The sequence below is a fragment of the Rhinolophus hipposideros genome (genome assembly GCF_964194185.1).
Source record: "Rhinolophus hipposideros genome assembly, chromosome: 5".
NCBI classification, from domain to species: Eukaryota; Metazoa; Chordata; class Mammalia; order Chiroptera; family Rhinolophidae; genus Rhinolophus; species Rhinolophus hipposideros.
The window spans coordinates 45092930-45120209 of NC_138051.1; the positions used below are offsets into that span (position 1 = coordinate 45092930).

General features: G+C 38.7%; 1 protein-coding gene across 1 annotated transcript in view; it reads right to left on the reverse strand.

Moving 5' to 3' along the window:
• The window catches only part of ATP8B4 (ATPase phospholipid transporting 8B4 (putative)), a 204923-nt gene extending 178057 nt beyond the window's left edge, over positions 1-26866 (reverse strand). The window contains exons 1-3 of the mRNA XM_081049971.1: positions 26484-26866; positions 16265-16337; positions 1002-1060 (exon numbers count right to left, since the gene is read on the reverse strand). Of these exons, the coding sequence (XP_080906097.1) occupies positions 1002-1060; positions 16265-16292 (87 nt within the window). The 5' untranslated portion in view covers positions 16293-16337; positions 26484-26866. The remainder of the gene's footprint in view (positions 1-1001; positions 1061-16264; positions 16338-26483) is intronic.
• Between the last annotated feature and the right edge of the window lie 414 nt (positions 26867-27280).

Sequence of the window (27280 nt, forward strand, 5' to 3'; positions counted from 1 at the left end):
CTCAGTTGAACATTTAATAGTATCAAACTGCAATAACCCAAATCATCCATCCCCATATATGGGAAAGACCTACCAATACAAATAAAATACTAAAGATGATCTGTGGGCCAAAATTCCCTCTACACTGCCAACATTTGCCCCTTAATACTCACATTTCTATGCTGTAATGGCCATCAAACCCCTCTTTGAATTGAGACTTTCTTTCATTAATGTGCTGGCACACTCAAACTTACAGCAGGTTGTATAAGCCACATGTCACCTACAGAATCAGTTCCACCAGTTGTCTTTCTTAGAGCTTATAAAAGACTATGCAGCAATTTAGGTTGAATCATAGAAAGATGAGATCTTTATTACAGCCCGGGATAGAATTCACGAAGTTGTTCACCAATGTATCTCAAGTTTCTAGAACAGTGCCAGACACTTAGTAGATAATAACTATTTCTTATGCAAATAAATAAAACCCTCATTTAAAAAAAATAGTTAAGTACAAGCTTAAAGTGAACACATTTTAACTAACATCCTCACTGTTCACGTGGTAAATACAATCATTCAGGAGCTAGGAAACTTCTCCTACATTTACTTTTCCACATTCAGCCTGAGTTGCTTAGAGAAAAATCCCCGACATACCATTCATCATCACCCATCAGCCACTACCACCACTTCTATCACCAAATACTATCACAGAGACCCATTTTCATATTATTTCTATGCATTCTAGTGCCCAAATGGGCACCAAAATGAACTAAGCATGAATTCTTGAAAAAGAAGGTATTTCATCTTCTTTCCATACCAATAAGAACACCAACCACTATTACTGCAGAATAGAAATAAGTGTATAAACATTACTAAAATCTGTATTTATAGAAATATTTTATGCCTTGCTATTAAAGTGGCTCAACAAAGAACATTTTTAGCGAAGTCATAAAGTTCTAAAAGGCACGACTCCTACTGTCCTTAAGATAAGACCTAGTACATGTATGTGCTATGTGTGTTTTACTCACTGCGTACTGGAACTTTTCATTATATTCACGATCATTGGCTTTCACAATCCGTTCCACTTCTAAAGAGAAAGAGAAATCAGGTATGAAATTAAATTTTCAACCCAAAGAAACATATAACTCATTAAACTAACATCACTTAGGTTACTTTGATTGTCGTCAAGGTTGCAAGAATTCTTTCCTTTGAAATTTGAAGGGCATTGGTTTTTTTCCAGCCTAAATGTTGGAACATGTATTGGAAAGTCTCAAAATGGAAAGCTGAAATGTTTCTCATTGTCTTTCTGATGCCAGCCATAAAGCAAAACAGTATGTGTCTCCAATTTCTACATCACTTCAGCTCCACAAAGACATTTTCTCTTAAGTTCAAGTAGTTCCTCAAGGAGAAGGAGCTGCTAAAAGTCAAACGCCACCCTGGGAAGGCACTTTTTTTTTTTTTTTTTTGCTACAAAGTCACAAAATATAACACAGCCAAACAAAAGCATATTAAAATGTCTAGTGACATCACTGACCTTATGGTCATGGAGCCAAAGGTTATATTTCTAAACAACCCAGGCTTATTGAGAGGAACATCACATCATCTGGAGACTCAAACCTGCCTTTAGCTGGAAGTGGCCAAAAAATAAAATCTCTTCTGAAAGCAAAGGCAGAGTTCTGGCTCAAGATGGTGCCGTAGGAAGTTTGCGAATTCACCTTCTCCCATGGACACTTGGAATCTACAGCAATATATGGAAAATTTTCCTCTGAAAAAAACCCTAAAACCTGGCAGAGTGACCCCTTCACATCAGGCAAAACAAAGAAAAAACACATCAAAGCAGGTAGGAGAGGCTGAGACATAAACATCATAAACCCCAACCCTAGTGTACCGACCCACCATTGGGAGGGAACTCAAAATTGGAGCTTCTCCTTGAGAAACAAAGGGTTCATATCCCACATCAGGCATGCTAACTTTTAAGACCAGCACCTGAGAAACAAGCCCCAAACATCTAGCTTTGAAGACCAAAAGGGTTCACACCCACAAGACTGCACCACTATGGTGATTTGAGGACTGGCAACTAAAGGGCCTGTGCAGACTCGCCCACCCTAGAGCCCAAGGCAGAAGCACTCCTTTGAAAGCACCCAGACTTTATGCGAAAAAGACTCACTTGCTACTTTAAAGCATTGACCTGAGGAGTAGTACCCTCCCGGCTACTGGGCCCCATCTTCCTGTTCTCCCGCTACATGACTAAAGACAACCATCTTCCCCCTGCTCCCTTTTCCTCTTTTTCTTCTTTCTTTCTTTTTTGTTTTATTTTTCATTATATTCAGCAGATGCCATCTTTGTTCTCCCCCTCTCCCTGCTCCAGCCAGTGCGCACTATCTTCACGCTCTCCCTCTGCCACATTCCAGAACACCAGTATCTCCCAGAGCAGAGCTTCTACACATATCTGGTGCCCAAGTTGTTACATTTGATGACCCTGTTTTTGCAGCTGCCACCCAGGAGGCATCCCTTGATCACCTGGCTCTGGAGGCCAGGGGAGCTTATATTTCTGGGTCCCACGGGAATGTAACAATCAGAGATTCCATTCTTGGCAGACTACCACCTTCAGGGCACTGCACAGGTAGCAGGCTAAAACACACCCCCAGTCTTGCAGAGAAAGTGGCCTATTTGCTTGTCCATAGCTTTGGCCTGAGGGACAGGCTTCTGATTTGGCACATTTATAGGGGCCTATGGAGGGGCTCTAGGAGAACGAAGGCTGCTGAACACAATCTTGGCACTCTCCCTCTGCCTCATTCCAGCTCGCTGGTATCTTCCAGAAAAAAATCTTATATATCCTTCTCTGGTGCCCTGATTTTTGCAGCTTCTGCCAGGGGACACCTCTACATTGCCTGAAAGCAAGTGCAAACACCAGTATAAGTAACAAAATCAAAGGATAACAAATCCAAAAAGTATGATAGTACAGAAATTAAAATTTGTAGAGGGCAAGAAAAGATAGTGCCCCCAAAATACCAGTAGAGCATATTTTTGTGGTAAGGGTAGCAAGTTCTTACTCCATGTTTACTGAATCCATGTTTACTGAACAGGGTAATGGTGGAATAATAAAAGCTTTGGGATGGTGGTCAGCAAGTACCACCAGATGTCAATGCTGGATTCTCATGGGAAATGACTTCACCATCTCACCTTAATCCCACAATTCTCCACCTGTGCACATTATATTTGAGAAAAAGTATAAGGTAGGGTTAAGAGTCTGAATTTAGAGAAGGTACATACAATCATAGAGATGAAGGAGACTGGATGGTGGAAAGTAAGTTGGAGGTACATATTAGGGATAGAAGAAGGAAGACCAAGAGGAAAGCAAAGATAAGGAGAACTGGAAGTAGAAGGGAGATGAGAAAGATGAGGGAAATGAAGAGGGACGGGAGCAAGAAATGAACATATCTTCATACCCACCCCCTATATGCCTGGCACCATGAACTGTAAGAACTGCCTACTTTTTCCCAAAAGTCCAAGAGGAATCTAAGTGTCTCTAGAGCCCCTATCGCTCAACTTCCAAGTATGAAGTTCACCTCTGAGTACTGCTCCTGAAAAATGACACCCTATCTTTGGTGTTGGTTGGATTTCTGCCATTTGTAGAGTATTTATGTTTGACATCCACTTACATGGCTTCCTTCTTATCCATCTAATGAAGTCAGTTCCCTATGATTGTTCCTGTTTTCCAGTCTAGCTCACCTGATTGCTGAGAGGAACAATATTGGACTGATGTCCACAGCTGATGACACCTGAGATAACTCTGAAATCCAGAACCCACCAAGAAGCAACCTGTCAACCAAATGTCCCCTGGAAGAAATAATTCGAACTCTGCTATAAAAGTACCATCCTTGTCTTTCGTGCCGATTCCCCAACAAAGAGAAAAATATCAAAACCCAAAACAGTATTTTGGAAGGTGAGGAGACTTAAAAGCTTTACAAGCTGGATGATTTGTTTATACATCACTACCTTAACTCAGGCATAGTAAAACTGCTGACAGGAAAACAATTAAGAGGGTGGAGGGCTCTCTTCTACATGACAAAGATTAACCTGGTCCACTGGCGTCCTGTATGTAATTTACAGATTAATTTTAGCTGTAAATCAAAAAACAAATATGCTAATTTGTTCATTAATTGGCTTTAGTTCAGATCATATACATTTAGGTGATGATCATTTTTTAATTTCACATTTATATGAAGCATATGCAAGTACAGAATTCTATAGTTCTGTACCTAATTTTACTGACTCCAAACACCAAAATCTTGACTCCTGTCCAGTGTCTCCATGTATTCACCTTCCCCACAATGGCTGAGAATAGCAATTTCCCAGTGGCCAACGAAATAATTTCTGTATTAAGAAAGTTTGGCTCTTCTTCTGGTATCCACATTGCTCTCGTCTCATGAGATCTTGTTAGAGCCAGGAAGTCTTCTTTTTGCTTCTAAATCCTTATTATTAAGTTTTCATCTTTGCTTCAGTACTTCCAGTAAGTATTATCTTTCTGAATTGAGGTTTCATGGGTAAATTCTGACAGAAGATTTTCTATTCCTTCACTAAGAACTGCAAAATTCTGGCCTTGGTTCTAAATCCCTACAATTTTCTGCCTTTAACCTGACTAGCAAGGCCTGAATTATCTTTGCAGGAATTGACATTCTTTCATGTGCTATGACAGTGGGTGCCTCTTGGCAATGATTCATATCCTGCAAGAAGAAGAAGCTAAAAACATATCCGCCGTAAGTAACTCTCATTGAGAATTGCTCAGAGGTTCAATGACTTAATGCCTCATATTTCACAGGCATCATGGTTACCTTTCAGATGTGAGAGTAATGAAAGGAAAGTACTCACCAAGGAATTTATGATTCACCAATGTAAACTCACTGCTGCACAATTGTTATCACTGAGTTGTCTGATTCTAAATAGGAGTAAAGCGATACACACAGATATATAATATAGTAAACTAGCCTATACTTAAAGTGGAGTAAAAGAGTTTTCAGTTCAAGGTAGCAAACTGAGTATGTCTTTCTACCTCCCTTCCATCTCATATCCCACTGAAATGACAGAAAATATATTTTTTTAAAAAAAGAATAACAGGGCCGGCCCAGTGGCTCAGGCGGTTGGAGCTCCGTGTTCCTAATTCCAAAGGCTGCCGGTTCGATTCCCACATGGGCCAGTGGGCTCTCAACCACAAGGTTGCCAGTTCGACTCCTCAAGTCCCGCAGGGATGGTGGGCTGTGCCCCCTGCAACTAAGATTGAACATGGCACCTTTAGCTGAGCTGCCGCTGAGCTCCCAGATGGCTCAGTTGGTTGGGGCACGTCCTCTCAACCACAGGTTGCTGGTTTGACTCCCACAAGGGATGGTGGGCTGCGCCCCCTGCAACTAGAAAACGGCAACTGGACCTGGAGCTGAGCTGCACCCTCCACAACTAAGACTGAAAGGACAACAACTTGAGTTGGGAAACAAAAAAGTCCTGGAAGTACACACTGTTCCCCAATAAAGTCCTGTTCCTCTTCCCCAATAAATAAATAAATAAATAAATAAATAAATAAATAAATAAATAAATAAATAAATAAAAAAGAATAACAACAAAACAGTGCTAGAAAATAAGAGTGGGGGTTAGTAGAGCTTCATAAATTTTAAAGAAATTCTAGAAAATAAAACAGAAATGAGATGAGATCAAGTTGACAAAAAAAAAAAAAAAAGGAAAGGATAGGAATAGTTCTAGCCAAAAGAATTAGAAGAGTGGTCTTCCCAGTGGAGCTCAGAGGAGTTCCAAATTCAGTCAATAAATACAAAGATTGAGAGTGTGTTGTAGATAGGGTGACAGTCCCAGTTTATGCCTATTGTCTTGGCAAAATAATTAATAGGGTCCCCTTTCAGCCTCAAAAGTTTCTCAGTTTGGAAAATAAATTATCTGATCACCTTAGTTTTGGAGCATCACCAGAATAATTAAATAATAAATGAGCCACTGGTCCCTACCATACCCTCCTTCCTTGCCCACTAAAGAGAGTAGGCACCATGCCTGGAGAGGAAACCAAGGGTGCTTGTTCAGGCCTAAGAGAGAAGCAGTTCTGAAACAACACAGCAGTTATGGCAGACTCAGACCCTAGTAAGGCCTGCCTTACTCAGGCAAGTGTGGGATTTGCCAGACTTCCTGGCTAACCCACAATGCTATAGACTGAATGTTTGTATCACCTGAAAATTCATATGTTGAGACTTAATCCCCAATGTGATAGTATTTGGGCACTTTTGGAAGGTAATTAAGTCATGAGGGTGGAACCATCATGAATGGGATTAGTACCCTTATAAAAGAGGCCCCAGAGAGCTCCCTGCCCCTTCTACCATGTGAGGACACAGTGAGAAGATGGCTGCCTATGAACCAGGAAGCCGGCCCTCACCAGCCACCAAGTCTACTGATGCCTTGATCTTGGACTTCCCAGACTCCAGAATTGGAAGAAATAAATTTGTGTGTTTTGTAAGCCAGCCAGTCTACGGTATTCTGTTAGAGCAGCTAAAACAGGCTGAGAAAAGCCTCTCTGTGAACTGCTAAGTAACTGGCCTTCCCATTTAAAGGAGAGGTTTGGCAGGGCAAAAGACCTCTGCAACTGCACTAGTCCATATAGTATTTCATTTGTGAATACAAACCATCAACCATAAGTCACCAGAAATATGAGAAAAACTAATAGCACAAAGGAGAAGGATGCAAGGGGAAGAGATAATGCTGAAAACACATGGGGAAAAGGGTTGTTTTTCTTTTTAATTCTAATTAGTACCTTGAAGGTATTCAAAAAAATGTGGCATCCATGAAACAAGAACAATCTTATAGGAACAAAGAAAACAGAGAGCAAGAAAGAGTTCCTGGAAATTAAAAATATTTAATGAACAAATTATATGGTAGAATGAAAAATAAGATTGAAGAAATCTCTTTATATATATATATATATATATATATATATATATATATATCTTTATATATATATGAGGAAGATGGAATATATATAGGAATATATCTATATATATAGGAATATACATAGGAATATATCTCTTTATATATATATGAGGAAAATGGAATATATGTAGGAATATATCTATAAGAATATATCTATATACAGGAATATATATAGGAATATATCTCTTAATACATATATATGTATATGTATGTGGATATATTTGTGGATATATATGTGTATATGTGTATATATATATATATATATATATATATGTATTTAGAGAGAGGATAGAGAGAGAGAGAGAGGAGGAGGAAGAGGAGGAGGAAAATGTGAAAGGAAAATTTAGGAGAAGGGAACATAAACAATGGATGGGAGGGAATAATCAAATAGATAGAAGAAATTTCTCTGCACCAAAGTAAGACATAATTCCTCAAAGTGAAAGGGACAGCAAGTGCCAATGAAGATAAATGAAAATGGACCCACAGATTTTCATAAAATTTTGAACTCCAAAAACATAGAGAAAATATTAAAAACTTTCAGAAGAAAAAAAAAATTGGTTAATCTCAGAGACACAAGAATTAGACCATGAAATTTCTTATCTGCAATAAGGATGATAGAGGACATTTGAGTGATATGATGCCTTACAGTTTTAAGGAAAAAATGTTTTTGAAATTAGAATTCTATACCCAGCCAAATAATCAATCAGGTGTGAAGGGGCAATAAAAACATTTTTTAGACATGCAAGAGTGTGTACATGCAATACCATCTCCAAAATAACTACTCAAGAATATGTCATAGGAAAAGTAACAGTTAAAATTTAAAAGTAAAGTGTAGTGGAAGAAAATATAGAAGCAAGGATGATGATCCTTGAGTCAACAATGAAAATAAAAATGCCTGACGTGATGACCTACACACTTGTTCCAGGTGGGCTACAAATTCTACAGAAAAATGAAAGATCTGTCTATTCCCTTTTATTTCATAGCCTATAAAATAAAAATAAACCAATTTATCAGGAAAAGTACAATTATGTATTCATTCTTGGCTTAAACAATAATTTCTCTAATAAATCCTCACAAAGAAGTCATTGTATGATATAAAGAATATAAATGAGTTTTTTTGGAGCAACAGCTCTAGGGATATCATCCCAAACACAATTCAGAAGGCCCAATGAGAGTCTCTGTACTCAGTCACTGATGAGCTGATTAAAATTCAGGAATGTATTTTAGGATATTTAGATGAACAAATGAACTACATGTCCTTTGAGCAATCATCTTAATTATTATTTCTCTCAACTGCACTTGTGTTAAATATTAAATGACTGTGAGCTTGAGATTGAACTTCCCAGAAAATACCTAGAAGGCTGCTATGCTATGTTGCTAGCTGAGCACAGATCCATAAGACAAAAGATCAAGCTGGTAATAGTGTTAGCATTCTTTTGTGATAGCTGAGGAGACTAACAAAGACATATGCCTGGATAGGAAGTCATCCTTCACCATTTCAATTAGCCAAGGAATAGACATGAGCAGAAAGAATTATCTTAGACACTTGTTTTGAATCTGCTCCAGAATATAGAAAAGTAGGTAATTAAGCCTTCAAAATCCTACTCCAAGTAGGGTGATTGATATAGCCTTCAGTCCCCAAGATTCATAAAGGCCAATATAATTTGATGTTTGCCTCAATCACAAAGCACTTATAGAATACTTGAGCTATGTGATTCTTATTGTATGATCCAAGATAACTAAATGAGGGTACCTCATTTATTTCATGAAGTCATTTATAAATCAGTTAAATGTTAGGGAACATTTTGTTTCAGGATTATTGACATATAGCTTACACCCTGCCTCCCCAAAAATAATTATCTGATAGAGCTGATGGCTTGTTTGTGTCAATCCTGATTTCAAATAATAAAACCATACTCACTTATGTTTGCATGTATGCTTGTCTTTTTCTTTGGAAGAAAGACATGCATCTAGAAAATCCAAAAGTGTTATCAGATCACTAAGACACAGATTTGAAAGATAGGAAGGAAATAACACTACTCTACTGAAAATTTTTAACTGCAGTCAAGATGTTGTTCCCCTGCTAGCAAGACTTTTTGGACCTATAAAAATGCAAGTTTGATGAAAGAATTCTCATATAAGAAAAAGAGGTCTGGATCTTGAGGAAGAGACCCAAGATCTCCTTCCACCAAACTATCTGTGTGAGCACATTTAAACTTGTGATCTCTCCTTACCTATGGTTCCTCAGTAAAATAATGTCACTTTGTGTTGCCATCATTAAGTGAGAAAAATGCATGCAAAGCACTTTGTAAACAAAAAATACAAAAAAAAACTCTTTTGAAAACAACAACAACAAAATAGCAAATAAAAGGTGAAAAAAAGAAATCACCCAAGCTTGGATAGTCAGTCTTAAAGTTGCTTAGGTTATTATTTTGGAAGAGGGTCTGAAGTAATTTTCTGAATATTTTCAGTAGAAATTGGCAAACACCCGTTGATTCTACTCCAGGTCCTCTAAGGCAACATCCAGCTCCCAATCTGGACTCTTCTCCCTCATAATTAATAAATTAAACATTATCCAGCTTCCCCTGGATAAGCAAGGGAAGAAAATCATTTACGTCTTTTGTTCTTAGTTTTCCTGGGAACACCTTAGTATTTAAGACCAGTTAATGAATGCAGCAGCTATGTTAACAAGACCAAGAGTAGGGGCAAGGTTTAGGAGGCTTCCACTAGGACCTGTGAGTGATCACAACTATGAGTTCCTCATTAATGAACAGGAGTGTCTTTCTTCAATTAACACCAGAGTATTTTGCCCTTCGTCAAGTGTGGTTTAGGAGAAAGCCTTCAGGCAATTGGCGTTAGATCCCCAAAGTCATGAAATGATGAAGCACGGAGACTTTGGGGTCTCTGTATAAAATGCTAATGGCATGCACTGATATTTCCTCAGCTAGATTGGTCCCAATCCAAACGCTGAAGAATGTCTTTAAACATGGAGTATCATGTGGGTTTTGTTGGTGGTGGTGGTTTTGGGGGTTGGGTCAGAAATCTCAGAAAAATCCCCTCAAGCCAAATCAATAACTTAAGCTTTTTCCTTTCTTAATTTTCTTTCATTCTTCACAATCTGGTCTGTGTGGTTGGGAGCCAAACTAATTCATTAAAGACATGAGAAAAGAACAATGAGTGGGGAGAGCTTTGAAGAAAAGAGTGCCCCAGCCTCCAAGATTTCCTGATTTGACTCCAAGAGCACATTCTAATACAATTAAAAAATATGTGTCCCAAATCGGGGTTTCCTACTGAAACCCAGTGGTGACCTGCAGCTGGTGGGATTTAATTGACATTTAAGCAGCAAACTAAAGAGAATCAAGGCAAAAACAAAATCGTCCCATAAATATATATTTTTTTTAATTCTTGTCCTCACAGAAAATCTCAGAAACAGAATTAGGAGATTCAAATAAATAATAAAGGGCCATGGGTTTGTTCTCCTCTTGGCTAGCCAATTTGCTCATCAGATCCAGATATTTGGAAATTTTGATTTATTGGGAGTTTTATTCCTCCCATGGCTTACTATAGCTTCTCCAATAAATATATAATTTTTTTATTGATTCATTCTTCTTCCAGCATCCATGAATTGTATTATACAAGTTACAAGTAAAAGTAAAATCAGTAAAATCTTCATACAAGCCCTTGGCATGTAGCTTTCCAAGTGTAGGTTCACAACTGGAGATTTAAGACTTACTGTGATATAATGATAACAGCTAATATTTATTGAGTCTTTTTTAAAAGCTAGCTACTATTTGAAGTGTTCCACCTTCATTATTTCATCAACCCTCAAAACAATTCTGTTCGGTACGTACTATTAGTCTGAGCCCCACTTTACAAATGAACAAACTAAAGACTTAGCAGATCATGCAGTAGTCACAATTCAAGCACCCAACTGCCTGTCTTGTAAAACAAGCTTAGAAGAAATTCTGCATATAAGGGGGTGGTGGATCATACTGTGGCGAGATGACTGAGAAATTGTAAACTGGTGTGTGTTTGTGTCCAGAGATCAAGAAGACAGAGAAGAGGCCTCTTTCATTGAATGCATTACTCCAGGATGTACTTCAAATCACAGGTCCCTTCCCAATGAACCCTGTGGCCCTGTGATCTCTTACATTCCATTGTTTCCAGGCTTCTGTGTTTCACAGAGGAGGCCTTCCTAGAGAACCAGTCTGCTTTCTCCTGGGATCCTTTGGCCAGTCCTTTCTGAGAATACTCTCCCAAACTCCTGTTCAAAACTTACTGTTTTAGAATGCTGTTTATTTATCTACATTCTGTTACAATGTACTTATCTATCGGGGGGAAAAAAATCACATTTTTATGCACTGGGCCAGGATCAGAATGCTTTCTGTAAAGACTGAAAATAGCTATATCTTTCTATAGCATCCCCATTCAAAAAGAAAAAAAATAATAAATCAAGGTCTACCCCCCAAGGATCACAAGAGCCTAGAGGAAGCTAGAGGACATTTAATTTTCCACAGTGAGACACATTCCAGCCATCCAAGAGAAAGCAAGCCACCTTTCACAAAGTGAGAGGGGAAAAACAAGTGGAAAAAAAAGGACACATGAGAAGGAAATCTGAGGAGATCTCTTATCTGCTTGATATTTCAGGGGTTACAAGAGAAATTGTTTTTTTCAAAGCTTGTGGTTGTCATTTTGAAATGCATGAGTCTATAAATTGAGTTTTTAGTACATATTGGTTTCAGTGTCTCAGGCCCCTGAATCCATGTGGCAAATAAAATCTGCTGGAGCCAAGACAAAGAGATTTATTTATTCCAGAAATATTTCTTGAGCTCCTCTGAGCAAGGCTCTATTCTAGGCAGTAAAGGAAAAACAAACAAGACAGTGATCGCCTTCAAAGGGCAGACATGCCTACAAATACCCACACAGCAAGGAAGAGGAGAGGCCTAGGGAGTCACAGAAACCAGAGGAAAGGAAAGTCAAGTCCAGATGGGTTGTGAAAAGGCATCCTCACTTGTCCCATGCAACTCTGAAGGGAATTTCTGCTGTATACAAGCTGTGGAGTGTGGTAGGGTGTTCTGCCAAGAACCTTATCTAAGTTGAGCTGCAGTCATTTACTGAAAAGAGAAGGAATTTGGTAGAGGCGTTGTGCCACATAAGATGGAGCAAAATGTGGACTTTGTAAGAAGACATCTCCAGTTCTTCTTCAGCTAGTCCTTCTAAAAGGCTATTGGACCAAGTGTGAAAACAGGAAAAGAAAATTTGTAGTCTCATTTCATTTATTTGTGAAGCATTCAGATAACACATATTTTAAAAGAGATAGTGGAGCCAGAACTTTGGGCAGAAAAGAAATCTGTCCTCTTCTCACCCCCTCCTCCGCCCACAGTCTCGTGCAAGCTACCTCACCTCTCCCAGCTGAGCAGCCATAGCCTCCCCTTGGCGCTCCCTTCTTCTACCCCACCCACTATGCGCTAGGTAATTTCAATAGAGCAACAAGAATGATCCTTTTACAGTTGTATTCATTTCCTATTGTTGCTCTAGCAAATCACCACAAACTTAGTTGCTTAAAACAATATGAGTGTATTATCCTATTATTCTGGAAGTCAGAAGTCAGAAAATGGATCTTACAGGGCTAAACTCAAAGTGTTTCAGCGGGACCCTGTTCCTTCAGGAGACTCTAGGGGAGACTCTGTTTCTTGCCTTTTCCAGCTTCTAGAGGCTCCCTGCTTTCCTCGGCTCACAGCCACATCACTCTGACCTCTGCTTCCATGGTCACATCTCTCACTCTGACCCTCGTGACTCCTTCTTACAAGGATCCTTGTGATTTACCTGGGGCCCACCTGGATAATCTAAGATAATCTTCCCATCTCAAGATCCTTAACGTAATCACATCTGCAAAGTTCCTTTTACTATGTAAGGTAACATAGTTATAGGTTCCAAGGATTAGGACACGGGAGTTTTGTGGGGAGAGGACATTACTCTGGCGACCACAAAAATTATGTTTCCTCTGCTCAAAATGCCCCATGTTTCTTCATCTCAAGAAAGAAGCGAGTTCTTACAAAGGCCTTCAGGGTCCTGTTTGATCACACATCCATCCACCCTGTTACCTCCTTGACCTCAAATCTCTACCAGAAGCTACTTACCATGAAGCTAAGAAAGCTTAAACCTCAGCTCACCTCACTGTTATTTTCCATTCCAAGTCCCTCAGAGCAGAACTAAAAGTGTGTTTTTATTATGTTTTTTAAAACTATTTTAGCCACAAGGGCTAAGATCATTAGCTCTTATCACTGTAATTTTACCCCATCACCCTTTGCCTTATGTCAGATGGTGCTGGGATCCAGAAAACGGACCTTTGCTCTGGTAGTACCAAAGAAAATTTCCCATGCCCTTTCCTCTCTGGACACCAATAGTCATTAAAATGTAGAAGAGAATTCACTAGCAAATACTAACCCCTAAGTTACGAGAGAGAGTTTATGAAATCAGCACTGTCTTAAGTATGTCACTGACGAGCCAGTGATGATGGGCACTTCATTTCATTGGCATCATTTTTAGTTAAACTAAGAAAATGGAGGATTTGGGGGGAAAAGAGAGATCCAATTTTATAGACAAATTACTATAGCAGACAAAAAACAAGGTCAAACAAAAACTAATTCCTTCACAAGTGTAACTGCAAAACTATTCGAAAAATAGCTTTTGGATTTGTTGCTATTGTTCCATACGTGATAAGCCCCAGGAGAATAAAACTCTTTAAACGCGCGTACGAATACTCCTACATGTACTTTTCTAGGCATTGATATGTTACCTATAAGTAGAGGTTCCATGTCTTATGGATCATTTTTGTCACCAATCCTCTATTGCAGGACCAACCCAGTACCTGCTAAATAGTATATGCTCAAGAAAATGCCTGAGAAGCAGGTATATAAACTTCAACCAAAGAATAGCCTCATTTGTAGGCACAGCAGATGCAGTGCCTGGGGCCCACAATACTTCTGGGGGTACACACAAAAGTTTAAATGTTCATAATATTTTTAAAGTCAGAAGAAAAAACATATGTAATAATAATGGACACATAATAATGAATCCAACCTGGATTATATTTGTCTTTGTACCCACAATCGTAAAACATAATTTTCAGTATTTTTTGGAGGAAGGGCCCACGAAAGACATAATGTGACCCTGGTCTGATTTTTCCCACCCCACTCCCCATAAACACACTAAAGGACTGCCCTGAGTGGTGTGTGCTGACTCCACAACCCGCACATTTTGGAATCCAAAATAGCTTTAGCTTGTTTAAAGAAAGCCTTTAATTATGTACCTCTTTTGCTTCCCATATTACCAAACTACATGAAATCTTAATTAGGTATTTTATACACGAACAACACTCTTCCGGATTGCTTTGTAGAATAGAAAAGCACATAAATGCTTTAAAACGATTGTTTTGGGCCTCCCATCAAGCTACACAGAAAGCGTGAATTACAAAGAACCAACAGAAAATAGACTGTAATCCTAATGTTTTAAAGATTTGAGTCAATTAGCTGGAATTTTTCACATCTTGAAGAATGTGAGATTTATACAAATATAGAGATAATAAATAATAAAGCATATCTGGAAGAAAATTATTGTTTTCCCACAACACCGTGGCGGGCTTCCTGATGATGTTGTGTTTATATAAATGTGAGTACACCTTAATTAAATGTTGCAGATATTAAATATCTCATTAAGGTAAAATACCACTTCTGCATGATTTTTCCCCTGACAACTCCAAGCTGATTAGAAGGTCTCTAGTCTGTGCTCCTCTGGCAAATATACACTTGTAATGAGGTTTAGTAAACTGTTTTTAAGTTATTATTGCTACTGTAAACTTAACAATTGTGTGAGGATATGTGTATTGTATTGAATAGTAAAAAGCTACTTGAAGTCAAGAAAGGTCGGCACTATCCTAGCATACCACAGGGGCTCAAAAACAGTTGTTGACTGACTGCATAAATGGGTAAATATTTTGTTGTAAAAGCACTCCAGTCTATTACCAGATCTACAGGAACAAATATAACCTCAAGATGCATCATTCACAATTATGATGATGCAAATGATGGTGACACAAATGTCACTCCCTCAAGTCACATGGTCATTGTAATAAGTCCAAGAGGAAGGGACTGGCTTCAGCTTTCTCTGCAAATCAATGCGATAGCAGATAAAGACCCACCCAAGTCACCAAAACATATCAAAACCTACAACAATAAATTTTATTAGAAACTTGCCCCAGTTAAAGCTGGTTAATTTTATGTTTACACTATTAAGACTATACTAGTGATTTGATATAAACAAATCATTTCATTTGAAAAACAAAAAATGATGACAGTCATTCTAAACTCTAGATTAGCACTGAGAATATGAAAGCATTGCCCCAGAGGGTAGAACTAATGACCTCTGGGTGGGAACTACATTGAGACATATTTCAGCTCATTATGAAGCTAAATATTGCAATAAATAAGTGTCCAACAAGGGAATGGATTGCACCATGAAACAACTGCCTATCGAGGTAAATTAATCACCTGTCAGAGATGTTATTAGATGAAGGAACAAGGCATTATGTAAACCCTAATCCAGCCTTTAGTCTCTAAAAAGTCTATGGTCAAATATAAAGAAAATAGCAGTAATAAATTAAACACATGTGCATTGAAGGGAAAATTACATAATAGTCTGTCACTGACTAACTAGAGACAAAAGAGAACATCAATACTCTTTGGCCAGGATGCTGTATTAAAGAAACTGAACTATTGTTAACGCTGCTCAGCTAGACCAATTAGCCAAACAAGAAAACCACATGTGTTTCCTGTCATCATGAACCAAAATTATTTCTAACTGAGAGAGCTTAGTTTTAAATGTTGGTGTATTCATATAATGTAATGTTGCTTTGAAAGAAAACATGAGGCACTATTTATTCTTGCAACTATATGGATATATGTCAAAAAGCCTTATGCTGAGTAAAAGAAGCAAGACACAAGAATACGTGCTATATTAATTCATTTATGTCAGTTTCAAAAACAGGAAAAGGTAATCTGATAGAAAGAAGATGGTTGTATGGAGTGCAGGGAGAATAAATGAAAAAGGGCACAAGGGAACGCTTTGGGTGATAGAAATGTTCCATATCTTGTTTTTAGGCAGTAGGTACGTAGGTATACACAGTAGTCAAAGCTCATCAAATGAACACTTAAGATCTGTGTGCTTTTTGTACATAAATGACGCCTTCGCAAAATAAAATATAATTTAATTTAAAAATCTTATTCAAGTTGTATCATCTGAAAAACTCAACACTTACCAAGTGATTTCTTTTTACTGCCGAACATTATTGCACTTGATTACTTTTCACCGGGCCTCAGCAGTTGGCCTGCCTAAGAAAACAAGAAAAGTAGATAACATCAGCATTTGAAGAATGCTCATTAACCATACATTTCCATCCTTAAGCTTTCTTCCTAATCAAATCTAGATGACTAGGAATTCACTGGCACAATAAGGAACAGCAGATTCCATGTGTTAGGCTTAAATATAACTAGATAAAAATAATTCTATAATTTATTATAGAGGCTATAGAGGACAACTTGAGGTAAGCACAAAAGTGCTATTTTCGTTTTGGCATTTAAATTGGGACAAATTTTCTAATAAATCCCAAACCCTATGAATCACAATATCTCACGGTGAAGCTCCAAGATTTGCTTCTTTTTAAAAAATACTTAACATAGAATATTGTATTCGTTTCAGGTGTACAACATAGTGATTAGACATTTATATAAGACTCTGCCTTTTATTCAAGTGCCATAGGTGATTCCTTTCAACAACCAGAGCTGAGAACCACTTCTAACTGTGGGAGTTACATGTGAGAGGAGATTATTGGCCAGGCTCTAGAGAAACAAAATGCAATTCCAAATTTTCATTAGTTTATTCTTGAGTATATAGTATTCCCCAGGTAATTACCAAAACAGCCAGAATAATGTCATGATTCTCTTTCTTTTCTTCCCCTACCCATGGTCTAATTTCCTTCATATGGTAAACGCTATTAAAGATTTAGAATAAATAAATAAAGGGGAAAACAAGTGACTTCAAACACTTAGAACCTAGAAGACCATGAAAATGAACTCTCAGACACCTTAGCAAACACGTGACAAACTGAGCAGAGGTACTAAATGCATACTCTTTTAGTTAGCAAGAGAAATGGCTTATTTGCTTTCTGCTCAAAGAAGTGGTGTGACAGGATGCAGTAAACATACTTAGAAAAGCTGGTCAAAATGGGGTTGATCCCGGGGCACAAGGATGGTTCAACATTCACAAATCCATCAATGTGATACATCACATAAACAAAATAAAGGACAAAAATCATATGATTATATCAATTAATGCAGAAAAGGCATTTGGCAAGACACAACATCCATTTATGATTAAAATACTTAATAGAACAGGCATAGAAGGAAAATACCTTAACATAATAAAGGTCACATATGACAAGCCCTCAGCTAATCTCATAATTAATGATGAAAAACTGAAGCCCTTTGCTCTACGTTCAGAAACATGACAGGGCTGTCCCCTGTCACCTCTGCTTTTCAACATAGTGTTGGAAGTCCTTGCCAGAGCAATCAGGCAAGAGAAAGAAATAAAAGGCATCCACATTGAGAATGAAGAAGTTAAATTATCACTTTGCAGATGACATGATGCTATATATAGAAAACCCTAAAGACTCCACCAAAAAGCTATTAGAAACAATCAACGAATACAGTAAAGTTGCTGGCTACAAAATCAGCGTACAAAAATCCATTGCATTCCTATATACTAACAATGAAATCTCAGAAAAAAATATAAAAAACAATTCCTTTTGCAATTGCAGGAAAAAGAATAAAATACCTAGGAATAAACTTAACCAAGGATGTGAAGGACTTATATGCTGAAAACTATAAGACATTTTTGAAAGAAATTGAAGAAGACACAAAGAAATGGAAAGACATTCCGTGCTCTTGGATTGGAAGAATTAACATAGTTAAAATGGCCATATTACACAAAGCAATATACAGATTTAATGCAATCCCCATCAAAATCCCAATGGCATTTTTTTAAAGAAATAGAACAAAAAGTCATCAGATTTGTGTGGAACCACAAAAGACCCCCAATAGCCAAAGCAATCTTAAGAAAAAGGAACAATACTGGAGGTATCACCCTCCCTGACTTTAGCTTGTACTACAGGGCTACACTAATCAAAACAGCATGGTATTGGCAGAAAAACAGACACATAGACCAATGGAACAGAATTGAGAACCCAGAAATAAAACCACATAAATATGGACAGATAATTTTTGACAAAGAAGCTAAAAACATACAATGGAGGAAAGACAGCCTCTTCAATGAATGGTGCTGGGAAAATTGGATAGCCACATGCAAAAGAATGAAACTGGACTGCTATCTGTCACCATGTACCAAAATTAATTCAAAATGGATCAAAGACTTAAGCATAAGACCTGACACAATAAATTGCATAGAACAAAACATAGGTACTAAACTTATGGACCTTGGGTTCAAAGAGCATTTTATGAATTTGACTCCAAAGACAATGGAAGTAAAAGCTAAAATAAACTAATGGGACTATATGAAACTCAAAAGCTTCTGCACAGTAAAAGAAACCATCAACAAAATAAAGAGGCAACCAACTGAATGGGAGAAGATTTTTGCAAACAGTGCCTCCGATAAGGGGCTAATATCCAAAATATACAAGGAACTCATGAAACTCAACAACAAAAAAACAAACAACCCAATTGAAAAATGGGCAGAGGACCTGAAGAGACATTTCTCCAAAGAGGACATACAAATGGCAAATAAACATATGAAAAAATGCTCAACATCACTAATCATCAGAGAAATGCAAATAAAAACCACAATGAGATATCACCTCACCCCGTCAGAATGGCTATCATCAACAAGACAAATAGCAACAAGTGTTGGAGAGGCTGTGGAGAAAAAGGAACCCTCATACTGTTGGTGGGAATGCAGACTGGTGCGGCCGTCATGGAAGGCAGTGTGGAGGATCCTCAAAAAATTACAAATTGAATTACCATATGACTCAGCAATCCCTCTCCTGAGTATCTACCAAAAAAATCTGAAAATATTTATACATAAAGACACGTGTGCTTTAATGTTCATTGCAGCTTTTTTTATGGTGGCCAAGACATGGAAACAACAAAAATGCCTTCAATAGATGAATGGATAAAGAAGTTTTGGTATATATACACAATGGAATACTATTCGGTGGTAAGAAAAGATGATATAGGAACATTTGTGACAACATGGATGGATCTTGAGAGTATAATGCTAAGTGAAACAAGTCAGACAGAAAAAGCAGAGAACCATATGATTTCACTGATATGTGGTATATAAACCCAAAACAACAAAAGAACAAGACAAACAAATGAGAAACAAAAACTCATAGACACAGACAATAGTTTAGAGGTACCAGAGGATAAGGAGGTTGAGGGGTGGGAGATGAGGTTAAGGGAGATCAAATATATGGTGATGCAAGGAGAACTGATTCTGGGTGGTGAACACACAATGGGATTTATAGATGATGTAATACAGAATTGTACACCTGAAATCTATGTAATTTTATCAACAATTGTCACCCCAATAAATTTTTTTTTAAAAAGCTGGTCATTCATATGGAAAGCAAAAAAAGAGGAAGAGCAATGCTTATGGCTTAGTAGTTACAAGAAAGTAAGATGCAGAAGAATTTCATCAACACCAACGGCTCCACTACAAACCTCTCAGAGTCTGAAAAGCCTGAAACCAGTATAGGTCCCTGTCATGCCCCCAGATCCATGAGTTCCCATCCACCACCTCCAGGAAAAGCAATAGCCTACTGAGGGCACAGCCTGACAGATAGGGCCCATTGACATTTTTGGGGATCTACTGCTTTTCTAGGGACCAGTTACTAAAACTGATAAATCTGAGCAAGAAGATGGAGTACTGCTGCCAGGTGCTGCTAGAAGCAGGGACAGGTTCTCAAATATAACCCATCAATAACTCTTCTGTTTCTCCTCCCACATCATCTACCAACTGTTACCAAGGCTGCCCCGAACACTCTCTCCTCCCTCTCCTCACTGCTCCCCCCTCCCTCCCCAAGAACATGCCTCCTGGCCAGTGATTGCCTTTCTCCTGCATTCCTCCTAACAGGTTCCCCTGCCTTGGCCACGTATAGACCAGGGTCCACATTGAAGCCAGAGTCATCCTCAGAAAAGATAAATGACATCAGGTCATGTCCATACTTAAAACCTACCAATTATCTCCCATTGGCCTTAGAAAAAAAGATGCAATTCTAACATGACTCCTGGGACCCTCTGCAACCTGGTCCCTGCTCATCTTTCTGTCCTGATTTCTCATCACTCTCCTCACGGCCCCCATTCCTCCTTGCACTCCCCACATCTATACTTCTTTCCATTTGAGGGCCTCCACACATGCTCTTCCCTTCACCTGTTACCATCTAACCCCATTGCTAAACAACCCTTTCACCTGACTAACTCCTAACTCCTACTCATCTTTCCAATATCAGCTCATACATCACCTCCTCTAAGAGGCTTCCCCTAATCTCCCAAATCAGAGATAGGATCATCTCCTGTGCGCTCCCACAGAATCAAGAACTTTCCATTTCAGAGTCCCTATCACTCTAGAACATATTTGCCTATTATATTGCCTGTTTCCCCATTAGTCCACACAATTTCCAACCGGGCAGAGACCTCACCTGTCTGGCCCATAGTGGGATCTCCAGTATCTAATGCATACCAGGCATATAGTGATGCTCAATAAACATTTGCTAAATGAAAAAATGATTGATGTCCTCAATTGCTAAGAAGAATGGAACAAGGTCTTCCAGATGCTAAAGTACACTTCCCTTTTAGCTCCTATCCCTTCCCAGACCCCAGACCCAAGAACCAGAATGTCCTATATCTCCCCAAGCTTGTGGCCTTCATGGCTTTCTTGCCCCCCCCCTTCCTTTGGCTGGTCCCCATCCTCCTGTGCACCCCTATCTCCAGCCTAACAAAAATCTCAAAGGGTTGGCAATATTGAGTTAACACTAGGAAGAGTGTTGCAGGCAAACTGAAAAGCACAAGAAAGGAGGAAATGAGCAAATCTTGGGGGAAGAAAACAAGAGGAGGCATTCTGGCTATAAAAGATTTGCAAAACAGATTTTTTGAGGTAAAGCCTTTCTGTGAGAAATAATGTGAACAAAAGTGGGTTTTCATCCATGGAAATAAACTATCTTTGTTCCCAAAAAATAGTCACAACAACAAATACAATATGGTAGAAGGGAGAGGAATGAATGGATTCTGTGACAATGATGTCTGTATCTGGTGGCCCCAGCTGGCCACCAGATACAGAAATCTCATCAGAGAGTTCTAAGCTAACTTGTTAGGGCTTGAAAACTCTCCCTGGGGACTAGGTGAACATGTTCTGTTTTCATGGGCTCAGAGTCCCTAAAGCAGGTGAAAGGAAGAGTGATTCTTTAAGCAAGATGGCAAAAGGGACTCTACACCGTGACAGATGACAATGAAAATGCAGGCAGAAGAAATTCAATCTCTCAGGAAGTTAGTAAGAGTACTGGTCACTGGCCAACTTTTTCTTTCTCCTTATTGGTTTGCTAGATTGCTTTGAGGAATTAATCCTAACAGATAACTAGTACAAAAAATGAATCTAAATATGTTTGTAAAACATGAAGGTAACTAAATAGAAAATAACCTTGTAACCACTGCCCTCTCTTATTTTAGATCCTCTTGTAAAACTTTAAAAAACCCCTAGATAATCAAACATAAAGCAATACCATACTCTTCCTAAAATTACCGTTAAGCCATAAAGCTATTTCATTGTTTTTAATTTCTCTAATACCATTTCCAAATTGTCTTGGGAAACTTTTATTCTAAAGACATTGAATAAATCCATTTTAGCCATTTTTGCTTTTGTAGAAAATATTCTCTTCTTCCTTGTTAATCCAGACTGATAATATAATTACTGTAGTATGAATTAAACAATATTTCTATAAGATTTGTGAAAGTTATCTCTTATTAATGATCTTAAATAAGAATCATTAAGAAGTGACATTCAGGTCCATGTATCCTCCAACCCAATCTTTTCCTTGCAAAAGCAGCAATCAGGCAAATTTAAGGAGGATTCATACTTACGTAGCAAATTCTAGTTTCACTCTGAGAAAGTGAAATTTAGTCCTTTCATTCTTGCACATTTATCAACTCACCAAAATACCCCAGCTGACACTTGTTCCACCTCTAAAAGATGCTGGAGTAAAGAAAAAGTCATCTTTTGATGAACTTTTGGATCAGTGAAAGTCCAAGGAAACACAGTAAACAAAATCAGTTTCCTTTCCCTGTTTCCTTTACTTTCCTTCATATTTCTCACTGCAGTATTTGTTTCCCAACCCAACTCACCTTCTCTCTGAGGAATGACCCACCAGGAGTAGGAATTCCTAGGAGGCCAGCACCAGGGTGAATTTAAAAGAACTTTGAAAAGCCGACCTGCTTGAGCAGTAGTGGGGTCTAAAGATGGAAAGCTGCAATGGCAAGATTATGAAACCACCACCTTCTCTCCTCCTGATCCCTCCATCTTCTCTGGTCTTACTGGTACCTTTTCCTCCCCCTGGCCCTAGATTCCCAGAGGCTGAAAAGCAAAAACCTCTGTGAGTCCTCCCACCCCTGGACATGATGACCTTGCAGTCATATCTGCTGGCAACTATGCCTACCAGCCCACGAATATTCCCCGCGGTTCCCAGGCCAGACCCCTGCAGAATACGGGTGCTGTTGCACAGCTCTAAGACCCCAGAAAGAGGAAATCTCAGCTTTGGAAGGTGAGACCAGTGAGGGATAAGGAATCACCCTGGGTTTCTGTCCTGAATATGTATAGCTTTGAGTGTGATGGGAAGGTGGGAGGTGTAGATAATGCTTTAATCATATTTGGTGTCAGTGACAGCTGCCAAGAGGCATAGTACTTACAAATTGTAGGTATTGGGCAAAACTAGAAGTAAAAAAATTTTAAACCGGTTTGTGTGTGTATACTTGTGTTTGTAAACATCATGGTTAGTACAGCCAAATTTATATATTGCTTAGCAATTATATCTAACTACCATGCCTCAACAATAAATTGTTCTATTTCCCATGTAATATACATTGGATTGATTTTGTTGTGTGTTATCATGTTAATATTGAAGTCTGTTATATTCTGTCAAGCATGCAGCTGCTACCCAGCCACAAAATTCTAAAGTGGTGGGAACCCTACTTCCCCTCCTCCTCTTGTTTATTCCCTGCTCATTTTCCAACTTAGTCTTCTAGTTGGCTTTCTCGTCCTTTCCTAGCCTGCTCTAACTGCCGCCTTTGTGCGTTTTCACCATCTTTCTCCTCATCTTGCCTTTCTCTTCCAAACCTGCCTCCCATGGCTTGGTCATCTTCCTTCCTCTTCTTACTTCCCTATTCCCGCACCAGCACTGGAGTCAGAGGGCTGGGTTTGGTCCTGCCAGCTGTGTTATCTCCAGCAATTCCCCCTCCTCTGTAAGCCCCACCTATAAACAGGAACAATCAGGGTAACTCATAGGATCCTTCGGCAAAGTACATCAGCTCATGCCTATAAAGAAATTAGCACAGTGCCTCCTGCTACAAAGTTAATACTCAAATACTTGTTTTTATTTTTAATCCATTTTTAACTCTCCACAAAATTGAGAGTGTTTGAGTGTTACATCAAACACTCATCAGGTGCCTATTCTATATCAAATCTGGGTTAAATAGAGGGAAACAAGGATCATCAGCCCATCTCTGTCCTTCAAAAGCCCACAGTCTAGGGGAGACAAGACAGACAGATACATGGAAAGATCATTAGAATGGCAAGTTCAGGGCTATGATAGCAGGAGGAATTGAAAAATATGGAGGCAGAGGGGAGTCATCAAGCCTGCTCTGCAGAGTCACTAACACTCTGCTCAGAGAGACTGATTCCAAGTTGAATCTATTTGAAATAAAAAGAAGAGTTTGCTCAATAAAATGAGGTAAGAACAAGCAAAAGGAGTAACATGTGGAAAGACCAAGTGTTGTGAAAGGGAAAGGAAGCTTTGGGAAGCAGTGAGAATCATGGCAACCAGATTACAGACAGCGTAGAGTAATGTGGTATGATATGGGACTGGCAAAATAGATGAGATGGATTCTAAAAGAAGTCATCATCATCATTGCCATCATCATCACTGTCATTTACTGGGTACTTGACCTTGTGATAAGCACTTGACATATGTCATCTCATTTAATCCTCACCAAAACTGTCTGGGCAAAGATTATCATTATCCCCATGTGATAGACGAGGTGACAGAGAGCACCGCTGTGGTTGATCCTGTAGGTAATGGGATGGCAGGAGAATGCTATGATTAGAATCCAGCCCCCTTGTCCATTGTCATTGCTCGCTGGTGTCTCTCTATACAAGCGCATGCTGTCAGAGTTTTTAGGAAGGTTACCCTTACAGCATGGACTGGCAAGGAAAGAGATGGGGGAGCAGTGACAACAAGCAAGTGGAGCTGGAGTCTAGAAACGTTCCTGCAGTTGAATTGACAGAGTTTATAAATAGCTCATGTGTTAAGGTGCAGAGCAAGGAAAAATCTGGGATGACTTTTAGGTTTTCGGCTTGGGACAATGAAGGGATAGATGTGCCACTAACTAAAATGACAAATACAGCCATGTAGGGAGAAGGAGAGAAAGGTGTAAGAGCAGGAGAGGAACTGGGGTGGGAGAATAGAAAGTTCAGCTTTAACACATTGAGCTTGAAATGTCTCTTGATCATTCAAAATATCCTCAGCACTAAAGAGAAAAGACAGACTTGTAGACTTGGAACCAACATATGAAGAACCATTGGAGTCATGGGGAGTGAATGATCTCACTCAGGAAGAACAATAATAAAGGGAAGTGAGGAGAAGACAGAGGGTGAGAATAATTCAATGAAAGGACAAGGACAAAGTCCTAAGGAACACTCAATCTCAAAAGAAGGGTCAGAAAAGGAGATATAGAAATGAAAAGCTGTGGCTTTCCTACTGTGCCCTCTTCCTCTGGGCACTTAGCACAGAGCCTGGCAAAGGTAGGTGATCAATAAACTGGAGCTGAGTAAAGAAAAGGAGAGAGGAAAGAAAGGTACCCTCAAATTAAGGAAGGAAATACAATGGTCAATAATATTTAATATTTACATTCAGAAATTTATTGGCTAATATTTGAAAAATATTGCTAAGAAGTTAGGTAAGACTTTAGGCATGTGCTAGAAATGTGGAACACTTGGAGGTTACCACTTTCTATGATTTCCCATGAGACATCCTAAAAATGAATACTAGCATCTAATTCTTGTATATTCCATACAAGCATCTGGAATGCATACATTAAGAAGTTTTATTTCAGGAAGAGCTACAATTTCCAATTTACTTTGAAATGATAGGTGAAGTCTTTTCCTACTAAGTAAAAATTTCTAATTTACCATATAAGAATAAGATGAAATCCTCTTGTGCTTAGAAAACATATATATGTATATATATACATACATATATATGTATATATATACATACATACATATGTGTATATATATACATACATATATGTGTGTGTGTGTATATATGTGTGTATATATATATATATATATATCTCCCAGGGGTGCGTGCGCACGCGCACACACACACACACACACACACACACACAAAATCACTTGGCCCCATGCTTTTAACGATGCATGTATGATGAAACAACATAAAAACACAAAACAGATAAATATAGGTTAAAAATTATTCTGAATTTATATTTTGCAGTAAAGGCTAGCGTGGAGCAACACCTGAGCAAAGGTGACAGTTCACAGACACAGATGTTGGTAATCCCATATGTGATACTATATTTCCTCATCTTTCTAATAAGCCTTCAGCCCCTGAATAATGTTTCTTGCCAGTTTCCTTTTTTGTCAAAACAGTTAATTGTTAGCCAAGGACCTGTGACTCTCTCATGTCTGTCAACAGAATAGCTAGAAGAATCAATTCTTCTGTTCAGACAAATCTCAGCACTGAAAACATACCCCTCAAGCCTCAGAGAGAGGGCTTAGTAACAAACTATTTATGTCCAAAGCGTGAATTTATCACAGAATAAACAATATGGTTGAACAAGTGTACTAGAAAAAAAAACCCTGAAAAAAGAAAACAAACTCCTATCAAAGAAAGTGACAAAAACCCACAAACCAAGAAAAAATGGCCATATAATAAGTGATGATAACAAAATAAAAATTTGAACTTCAAGAGACAAAGAGAAAATGTCCTATTTCCCAAACCTGACTAACTTCCCAAAATATTTTTTTTAATGAGAGGAGAATAATAAAGACTATTTTCTAAACCTCAACCACACAGAAGATAAAAACAGTAACCTGGAAAAGAAAAACAGAAAGCTCCGAACTGCCCAGAGCTAACTCTCTTCTTAGTCTCACCAACCTTCAAAAGTTCCCCATGGACTTACCTCAGCCTGGACCTAACACTCTCCCCAAAGGGGGGATTTCCCAGCAGCGCAGGAATATCAGACAGGTACCCATTCCGTGACCATGTCGGCGAGAAACACCAGGCTATTCTGAAAGCCCTAGTAATTACATAGAAAACACGCTGGGTCTCTAGAGGACATTCTTGAAAACCTGAGATCAACTCCCGGAAAAACACTCTTGACCATTTACCACTACCGGAAGCTGCTAAATGTCAGATCAGAATCAGCATCTCATCAGAAAAAGAGGAAGACATTGTAGGAAAGCAGTTTCACTACCAGTGAGGAACTGGGGGAGAAAACACTCCTTGGGAAAACACCAAAAGCCCAAAAGAGTCTTCTCTCTATAGTTGCCTGCTGCCGCTCCCAGCACAGAACTGGTTAATCTTGGAAAAACAAAAGGAAGCTCCCTAGAGGATGGCTTTGGGAGGATGGCTTCCTCAATGGGAACCAAGAGTTCAGAAGGATGGAAGAGGACAACGAAAGGGGGTCACCAGCTACCATTTCTGCTTACCAAACTTTTATCAGCCCTTGGCTGAAGGAGATAAGCAAATATCTTTGGAGTTCCCACTTGTTTTTCCCAGAGATGACGGCTTTAGCAATGGTTTGTTTGTGTGTTTTTTAATCATTACAAAGAGAGTTCAACTCTCTTATCAATGAAAGCTAAGCACTCTCAAGCAACGTTTAATACACAGAGCAATGACAGTTCTTTCCCAACTTCCTTAATTTCAGCTCAGAGAAAGCAAACAATTAACCCCATGGATGCCAGAGAACAAATGCAT